Genomic DNA, 9,861 nt, shown 5'->3' with positions numbered 1-9,861 from the left:
GACACAAAATAGACATTTTTTCTACCAATAAAACCTGAAGACATTGAGTACAAGATCTTCACTTGAACATGAACCTTCCTAAAAGAAGACAAAATATGGGGCATCTCAAAGCAATTTTCTGAGTATGAACTTGAGCAATTGAGACATCCTGAGAGCAAGAAGCAGAAAAAGAAAATTAATTCAAAATAATTTTATCATGCATTAATTACATTGTTTTCACGTGAATAAAAAAATAATCCTGAAAATCTAACCCTTAGGGATACCTCTTATGCAAGGACTTCTGTGTATGAAATGATGAACGTCTTTCTTTCATTATCTATTCACAAAAGAAGAAAATATATCCATTGTGTCCCCTTTTTAGCCTGAATGATATTTTCTTCTGATTTAACCCTAACCAATGATCACCCTCCACACTGGGGGGCAAGGTGGAGGAAATCTGCTCGCATGAATGAAGACCATCAATCCATATAAGATACCGAAAGGTGAACCAAATGCCAAGTGCAAAGATTCAATCAAAACAAAGAGAAAAGAAGCAAAGAAAAAAACAAAGAGCAAAGGAAAAAGGAAAGAGGAAAAAAGCAAAAGGAAAAGCAAAGAAAAAAGAAGATAAGAAGCACATGCAAAGAGTCTCTCGAGTTAAATGATGCATCGAGCTTCAAACCATAAGATTGATCAAACACAATCATTCTAGAATCACTTCACTAAAGATCATAGAACATCCAGAAAAATACATGCGAACATATTCAAATCGAGCAAGACAAGATTGAAGGCATCAAAATGAATTGATCATTGGTTCAATAACCCTTAAACACTTGTTTGGGCCTATTTATCTCTTTCTTTCATAACCATAAACCATAGCCTACATTACGTGCCTTAAAAGTCCTTTCTAATAATACATGGATTTCTAGACAGAAAAGACTATCTTCAGATTTATCCTGCACATCAGGATTAATCTTTTATTTACAAAAGGTTTTCTAAAATCTTTAATGCATGATGGGAAAAAATAAAAGGGGTTCAAGACGTAAATTCTGAATAACGTCTTGAAACCAAAGGAGGATTCGAGTTAAAACCTGAAAAGGTGACTCGAATATGAAGATTGTACAACTATTGCATAGGAGGCAATCTCACAAATCCTTTGATAAGGCATCATACAACCCGAGTGTGATCATGAGAGCTGGGAGTCGGAGAACACTTCCAGTAGAGGAGCATACAAGCTACCCCATCAGATCAGTGAACATCAAAGAAACAAGAATAACAAACCTTTGACGAAAGACAATAACCTGAGACTTTTTTATCTTTTTCTTACTTAACCATACCCTCAAAGATATCATTGATCTTGACACTTTTCAGATAGCTATAATTTATTGAAGGATTAAAAGTGTAATTATTCTTTGATATCCAATGAACTCTTGTTTTATAATTTACTTCAATTGTAAAACCCAGAAAGGGGAAATATTTTTAAAATTTTGATTAGACAATTCTTCAATAACCTTTTAATTGATATTTTCAGACTTTTAAAAATAAAAGAAGAAGAAAAATGTTTTTCAAACAAGATAATCTTTCTGGAGTGGATCTTGGTAGTTGATATGTGGTTCTCAGACACAAAGCCCATGCTTAGAATCAGTGCTGAAGCAAGAAACATCGAATGTTGGGGCATCTTTGGAGATTCAACATCTTGAAGTGAACGATCAGATCTTCTAAAGGCCTTTCCTCCACATACAGGAACAAGCAGACTATCGATCACCTCTGAGATTGTTTCTCTCAAAACAAATGGTCATCTCGTTTGAGACAAGTTTTCTTAAAAACAAATTTTATCTCGCTTGAGACGTTTTTCTCTAAAAACAAATTGTGTCTCGCTTGAGACAATTTTTCTCAAAACAAATTTTTTCTCTCTTGAGATAGTTTCTCTTGAAGCACAAGTCTTTGAGTTTGTTTCTCTTGAAACACAGTTTTGTCTCTCTTGAGACAGTTTCTCTTGAAACAAAAGTCTTTGAGTCTGTTTCCCTTGAAACAAAATTTTGTCTCCCTTGAGACAGTTTCTCTTGAAACACAAATCTTTGAGTATGTTTCCCTTGAAACAAATTTTTGTCTCCCTTGAGACAATTTCTCTTGAAACACAAATCTTTGAGTCAGTTTCCCTTGAAACAAGTTTTGTCTCCCTTATGATAGTTTCTCTTAAAACAATCATCTTTGAGTCGTTTCCCTTGAAACGAATTTTGTCTCTCTTGAGATAGTCTCTCTTGAGACATCATCCCTAAAGATGGTCTACCATCCCTAAAGATGGTTTACCATCCTCATCGTGCAGGAACCTTTTCATCCCCCGACCAAACCTCCTCATCACGTAAGAGCCATGTCACCCCTAGATAACCAGCCATCCTCATCACGTAGGAACTGTGTTATCATCCCTAAAGATGACTTATCATCTTCATCACATAGGAACCGTGTCATCCCCCGACTAGACCTCCCCATCACGGAGGAGTCGTGTCACCCCTAGATAATCAGCCGTCCTCATCGCATAGAAACCGTGTTATCACACTCCCTAAAGATGGCATGTCATCCTCATCGCGTAGGAACCATGTCATCCACTTACTAGATCTCCTCATCACGTAGGAGTCATGTCACCCTTAGATGACCAGACTTCTTCATCACGTATGAGCAGTGTCGTCCCCAACAACAAACACTATCAAATTTTTAAACCAAAAACAAAAAGAGAACCGGACAAAAATTGGTTGTCTTTTAAGTCTTTGCCCTATTCTTGTTAACACAAGAATGTGCAAAGAGGGGCAACTGTAGACACCCGTTTTTGTCTGGATTTCAAAAAAAAATATTATTATTAATTATATTATTATTATTATTAATTATTTTGTTTACATATTTTGTAGGCCAAAACGAACCCAATTACAACCCGAAGCTCACTCAGACAAGCCCAATTTCAAGACTCAAGTGGTTATAACCAGGTCCACCCGCATCAGACCTGGATCCAACCCGAACTGACCCAATTGGGTTTCTTCACTCAATCACCATACCCCGTGCCATACCTCCCTGCCACCAAAAATGCCCAACATGCCCTACACTAGTCACCAGGTTGTGTCATGCCCTGCAGTCACCATACCAGTGACCATACTCTTGCACCACCGAAAGCAAGAAAGGTGACCAAAACTTTTTTTGTTTGATATTTTCTGTAAGGGTATATAACCCGAAAAAAATGCAATGTAAATTATTATGATCAGTAATAAAAAAATAGTTTAGCAAAATTTTTTTCTTTTTTTTTCTTACTAAACAAAGCATAACAAAATCATAAATAAAACAAACGAGAAAGGAGAGAGTGGTTCCATACCAGTCAGTGGAGCCCATCGCCAGCGTTCGGAGGGTCATCTCGCAAATCTGAACAGTGAAGATGCTGAGGAGATGATGAAGAACGACATATCTGAAAATCAGCTCGATCCAATAGCGGACAGTGGTGATTGGAGCCCGAGAAAGGTGAATAATTTTCGGCCTTTTTACGATAAATGGTGTCGATTCTTGCAAAACGGAGGCCAGATCAGATACGAGGAGGTCAAGACGAACCTCTCGGTATAATTTGGTGGCCATCAGCCACCGGCGGTGGACAGCACATCGACGCGGCGGCGGTGATTGGCCGACCACCCACTGGTTTCCTAGATATAGGGGATACACTCTCTCTCTAAAAATAATTAAAAAAAGGAAATGAAAATTTAAAAAACGTTTGATATTAATAGAAAACTTAAGGGGAAATTGCACTTAGGTCCCCTAAGTTTAGTGTGTTTTTGTAAAACGATCACCTGAAGGGACTATTTTTTTAATTTACCCATTTCTTATGCATGTTATATATTTTTGTTTTAATTGTAGTTTAGTCCCTTTACTTTTAACGTGTTTTTGCATGTTAGTCACTTATAGGGATTTTTTTTGTGATTTTCCCATTTTTTATGCATGTTATATATTTTTAGGGTTATTTTCAATTTAGTCCCTATATGTTTAGCATATTTTTACGTTTAAGTCACTAGATTCAGTTTTTATTGTGTTTGTTTTGATTTAAGCTCCATATTATGTTTTATTTTATTTTGGTCATTTCTATGTTTTATTTTATTTTATTTTATTTATGACACTTTATTAGCATTTATTGTAATTTGGCCACCATTTCCTCATTTATTTTATCATTTGATTATGAGATCTTGTTTTTACATTTGTTTCAATTTAGTCACTAACATGTTATATTCCATGTTTTATTTATTTTAATTTTGACATTTTACTTTCTATTTCTTTTGTTTTAGTCACTAACTTTGAATTGGAGATAACTTTGATTTTATTCCCAATTTAATCCCCTATGTTTTGATTATATTAAGTTTTAGTCCTGTAATTATTACACGATAGGGTCTGTAATTTAATTTTATTCTGTTTTAATACTCATGTTATGTGATATTGGTATATTAACCATGACTTGTTATATGTTTATTATTATACCTCTAAAATTTGTTGTTCTTGCTATTTAGTTCTTATTTAATATGTATGATTGGATTTTATTTGTATTCTAATTCATCATGTTTGTAAATTATAACTTATGTCCCTAATATGTATGCATTAGTATATATGATGATAATTTTTAACCTTACATATTTATGTATAAATTTGTTAGTTATTATAAATGCTTATTTATTAACTTAATTTCACTCGAATATTTTCAAAAACAACTATTTGTAAAAATTGGCGTGGAAATCATCACTTGATCGAAGTGATATAATCCGATACGACATTTGAACAAAATTTGAACTTGAAATAAAATTGATTTTATTTTGCTAATTAGTTCTTTTTATTTTAAGTTTAACGATGAAATGCATGTTTCTCTAAATAGCAATTTATTTTGGCTGTATGCAAAACATCAATTTTTTTAAATTTATATTCGATTCACGTTTTTAATTAGTCAGGAGGGAATATTTTTTACTGAAAAGAAATAGATGAAATAACTTTCCCGACGGAGGATTGTTAATTTTGATATTTCTTTTCGAGTGAAAGAATTTTCCCTAACAATATAAATAATTTGAAGCACTTTAATAAATGGATTATATTTTTACTTTATATTCGATTCATACTTTCCACCATTTACGACAAAGTGTAAGCGACGCAGTACCAATTTTGGGCGCTGTGGGGGTGCTAATCATTCTCCATGCGTAACCGACTCCCAAATCCTTTTAAATCGAATCTTTGGTAAACACAGACCGAATTTTTTTTGTCTAAAATACGATTTTCCTTAAAATTGTTTTAAAATACGTTTTTTAGGTATTCGACCTACCTAACCCAAAGGTCGATGGAGATTTTTTTTCAATTTAATTAAAATTAATACAAAATACCAATTTTTCCAAATTAAAGTTATAATTATTTTTTAAAATAATATTTCATTGTTTTCTTAAAAAAATGGTTATGACAAATCCCAAAAATGTAATTGTTAGACAATTCAAGTGACCGAAGCTGAGTTGCATTGAAAATCGAAAGATGTAGAGACCCATTGAAGGAATTGTTGGAAAGATCGATATTTTCAAGGTACTGAATCATTCCCAGATCGAAAGGGATCGTACTAAAAAGCCGAAAATTCGGAAGAGACAGCGCTGTATCACGAGAGAGACATCAGAGTTGTCGTTTGGTCTTCCACAACTCACTCCATTCCACGAACATGGCGTCTGGTCGGAGGAATTCCAGCTCTGCAACACGTTTAGAGGATCACCCAGAATAAAGAGTTTAAGAGAAAGCAAGAGAACCCCATCGGTGTTCAGTCCACAACAACAAGAACAACGATCCACCAAAAATGGAGTTTAAAACTCGAGATTGAACTCATGATTTCTCGAACTGAAAATCCAACATTTATCCTATATAACATGAACACAGAGAGAGAGATGACTAAAAGAAGAAACTCATATTGTTGGTGAAGCTTTTTTATTCGTCCTTCACCACCCTAATAAGTTGTTTTTGGAGAGGGGAAACGGCCACGTGGTTTGACGGAGGCGATATCAACAATGGTAGTCGGCGATGGCTGTTAATGGGGTCGAAATAAGTTATTTTAAAATTTTAGGACTTTCTTCTGATTTAAAAAAAGATTTTTTTAATATATAATTCTTTGTTTTTTTAATTTAAATATTTTTTTAAAATTATATGAATGTGACATGTGTCCAGAGATTTTTTAACGCATGCATCAGGATGAGTAAAAAAATAGTTTAGACACATATTTAAAAAACAATATAATTTGAATACTTGTTTTAATATTAAGCCTAAACAAAACAATTTTATCAATACTAGTCCTCTCCACACGTTAGGTGAAAAAGGTAAAAATAAGAAAAATAAAATCTTAATAAAAATAAATAAAATCATTTAACGAATTAATGTCACTATTGGTTATTTTTTATGGCTTAATATACTTAGGCGGTTAAACTATATCTTAAATTGATTTTTGGTGTCTAAAGAGTTTTTCGATAAAATTAGGTTTCTACGTTATACTTTTAGGTTTCTACTGTTATATTTTATAATTTTTTTATTTTTAATAATAAAAATATTATTTTTAAATAAAAAAATCAAACTCTCCCCTTGTCTCGTTCCTCTCTCTCCCATCCCTCATCTCCTCCGACAACGAATTGTCATCATCGACTGTATTTTGTTTGGAGCATGTGTGGAACTCAATGGTAACGCCCGTTTAACATACGACTAGTTGTAGCCAGTGAAATCATTGAAAAACGAAGAAGGAAAACTTAGAAAATCGATGAACTTTCGCGATACTTTTCACGACAATCGATGCAGTTTCACTGTGTGTGAGAGACTAGATTTTGATTGTAACGACGAGACAATTATGATGATGTCAACGGTGATGATAACGAACCGACGGTGACGATGGAATTTTGGAGTTTTTTTTTAAATTATAAAATTAATTTTTTTAAAATGTATTTTTTGAAATCCTATATGTGTGGCACGTTTTGGATAATTGTCAAATTTAATGGCGATTACGGTCCAGACACTTAAAAGTGTAACGTTGGAAACATTAAATACTTATTTTTAGCTAAAAAATGTTTACACATCAAAAACCAATTTGAAGAATAATCTAAGCATCTAAAAATATATTAAGCATTCTTTTTAAGCAAAACAAAAATATATATTTGGCTTTGATATACAAGCAGGTTAGATGTTATCTTATATTTTCGTGGTTTTTTCGAAAGGATGTTTAGTATTTGAGATTTTTCTTCTAAAGATGTTAGATTTTTTTTTTTTTTGCGTTTTTTAGAGTTCTCAAAAATCTTTCTTTGAATGTATTCTTAAGGGATCTTACCAATAAATAAATTCTTTTTTCGGAGGCTTTGAAGTGCAAGTGCGAAGATACCACATAAAAGACATTTGGTAAAGATACAACACATATCAATTCAGATTAATATTGATTCAATTTCAAAACCGAATTACATTATTAATAAATAAATAATTACATGAATAAATTAAACATAATAATATAAATTCTCAAATTAAATTAATTATATTTAAATCTATAATCTCTTACATATGTTATAAAATACATGTACTAATTCAATTAATTAATAATTATGTATTTAACCCAATTAATAATATTCTATTTTTTCACTGGTCGTTAAAAAATTAACAGTAATATTAACATGATAATTTTATTTTTTTCAATGATGTTGTTACATTATCTTATAATAACAAATCAGAATCATCGTTAAAATTTTAACGACGGGTAGCCAAAACAGAACTAAAACATAACTTAGATATGATTTTGAAAAGCAATAATAGTTGATGAACAAAAATGAACTAAAGTGCTAGTTGAGTGACTGAATACGTAGTTTACCATAGTTTCTTACATTTTAGAAGGCCAAATTCGTAAAAATGATCCACAACGGCAGTTTCACTATATAGCAAACTCTCTCCCTGTTTTCCTTTCATTCCTTATCCTAATTCCTAATCCTCTCTTTTGCTCCAAACAGAGAAAAGAAGAAGAAATGGCATCTTCAACACTCTCAACCATTTCTCTCCGTTTCCCCTCTTATCCTCCACCCACTTGCTCTGATCCTACGCATCCTCTCGTTTTCAAACCCCCATCTCTCCAGTTCCCTCTCCGTTCTCCCGCCTTCGCCCACCGCAGCACCGCCCTCCGTCCTCTGAATGCCACTGCAGCGCCCGAGAAAATCGAAAAACTCGGCACCGAAATCTCAAGCTTAACCCTAGAGGAAGCCCGGACCCTCGTCGACTACCTCCAGGAGAAACTCGGCGTATCCGCCGCTGCTTTCGCACCTGCGGCCGCGCCAGTTGCCGCACCCGGTGGCGCGGACGCCGGAATCGCTGTCGAAGAAGAGAAGACGGAGTTCGATGTGGTGATCGAGGAGGTTCCTAGCAATGCCAGGATTGCGGTGATTAAAGCCGTTAGGGGTCTGACGAGTTTGGCTTTGAAAGAAGCGAAAGAGTTGATTGAAGGCTTGCCGAAGAAGTTCAAAGAAGGGGTTTCTAAAGAGGAGGCGGATGATGCCAAGAAGCAACTCGAAGAAGCTGGAGCTAAAGTTTCCATTGCTTAGAGAGGCCTTTTGAAGGTTGGTTTGTTTTTAATGATTAATTTCCAGTACAGTAGAAAATAAACTTAAATTGTTAGACTGTTGAACTTTGAATAGCTATTTTTTTTTCTAATCAATTCCACATGGAATTTTAAACCTTTTATTGTTGATTAATTTCTCATGGATGGGTGAACTTGTCTAATAAAATGGCACTTCTGGGTGTTTAAATTTGAAGTCTTTTTTATAGGATAAGTTGCAAGTTTAGTTCTCAAATCTCTGGGTTTTTTATGGGATAAGGATTCAGATTTGGGTTAAAAATGAAATACTTTTACAATGGTTGGAGCTAAATTTAAAAAAAAAAAACGTTCATTCTATTGAATAGAGAAGTGTTTTGAGCTATTGCATGAGATCGGATTTGGATAATAGTAAAACTCTTCAGTTTCTTATCTGAATGTGACTCCGATCCCTTTCAGCCATCTCCGTTCACCCATCCATCTCTGCAAAGGCATTGCGGCAACCGTTGAACAACGGTTGATCTGCAGGATCCAATTCACAGCTGCCTGTCTTTTGCTTGCAGCAATTTCAAAGACACAAAACTAAAAATCCTTCCCATTTCTCCAAACTGATTGCAATTTCATTGACAAAGTAATGGAAGGAAGGTTTGAAGTTCCTCCAAACCTTTGCAATATCATCAACACTTTCAGTTGTCTTCAACCTTGAAGGCCAAATGTATACGGCCTGTACGGTCCCAATAATCTTGACCTTCACACCGTGCTTATATTTATTCACGGAAAGCAGCGGAAATGGCTCATTCTCAAGGCTGATGCGGCGGTGGCATGCCAGTGCTGTGCTCAGAAACAAAACATTTTGGGTGTTTTTCAGATTTTAAAACAAAATTAAGTTTTCTTTTAAATAATGATATTTTTAAGTTTTTATAACATGTCACATAACAGATTTTTTAAACCTTTCATTACAATTTGACACTTAAAATGATGGAGTAATATTTATAATATTAAGTATTTAAATGATAAAAAAATTAGACATCTAAATAAAAAATAGATATAATTTGAAAACTTTTACCCTGAGGTAGATATACTTGCTAAATATGAAATTGAAGTATGTAGATATGGAAAATTTTACGGCGCACGTTGCAGACTGCAACGTACCAATAAAGTAACGAAACATAACACATACAAGTAAATTTGTCCTTATTATGTAAATATTAAAAAGTATAAAAATTTATCTAAAATTAACCATTAATTAATATTTAGATTTAATTTTAATAAAATTATATTTAAATTATGGTTTTTTAATT

The 9,861-nt window shown here is 33.6% G+C and overlaps 1 protein-coding gene across 1 annotated transcript; it reads left to right on the top strand.

Moving 5' to 3' along the window:
- The first annotated feature begins 7,945 nt into the window (after nucleotides 1-7,945).
- Nucleotides 7,946-8,676, top strand: LOC120207300 (50S ribosomal protein L12, chloroplastic-like). Its single transcript, XM_039206790.1, has one exon. The coding sequence runs from the start codon at nucleotides 8,001-8,003 to the stop codon at nucleotides 8,568-8,570; it is 570 nt and encodes a 189-aa protein (XP_039062721.1). The 5' UTR covers nucleotides 7,946-8,000; the 3' UTR covers nucleotides 8,571-8,676.
- Nucleotides 8,677-9,861: the final 1,185 nt, after the last annotated feature.

Source organism: Hibiscus syriacus, unplaced genomic scaffold, assembly GCF_006381635.1.
Source record: "Hibiscus syriacus cultivar Baekdansim isolate YM2019G1 unplaced genomic scaffold, ASM638163v2 tig00014444_pilon, whole genome shotgun sequence".
Classification (NCBI taxonomy): domain Eukaryota; kingdom Viridiplantae; phylum Streptophyta; class Magnoliopsida; order Malvales; family Malvaceae; genus Hibiscus; species Hibiscus syriacus.
The sequence above is the reverse complement of the archived record's forward strand: the minus strand, read 5'-3'. Positions and strand labels throughout refer to the sequence as shown.

Excerpts from the sequence above, each read along its gene's own strand:
- LOC120207300 (XM_039206790.1), top strand. The coding sequence starts at position 8,001 with ATGGCATCTTCAACACTCTCAACCATTTCTCTCCGTTTCCCCTCTTAT.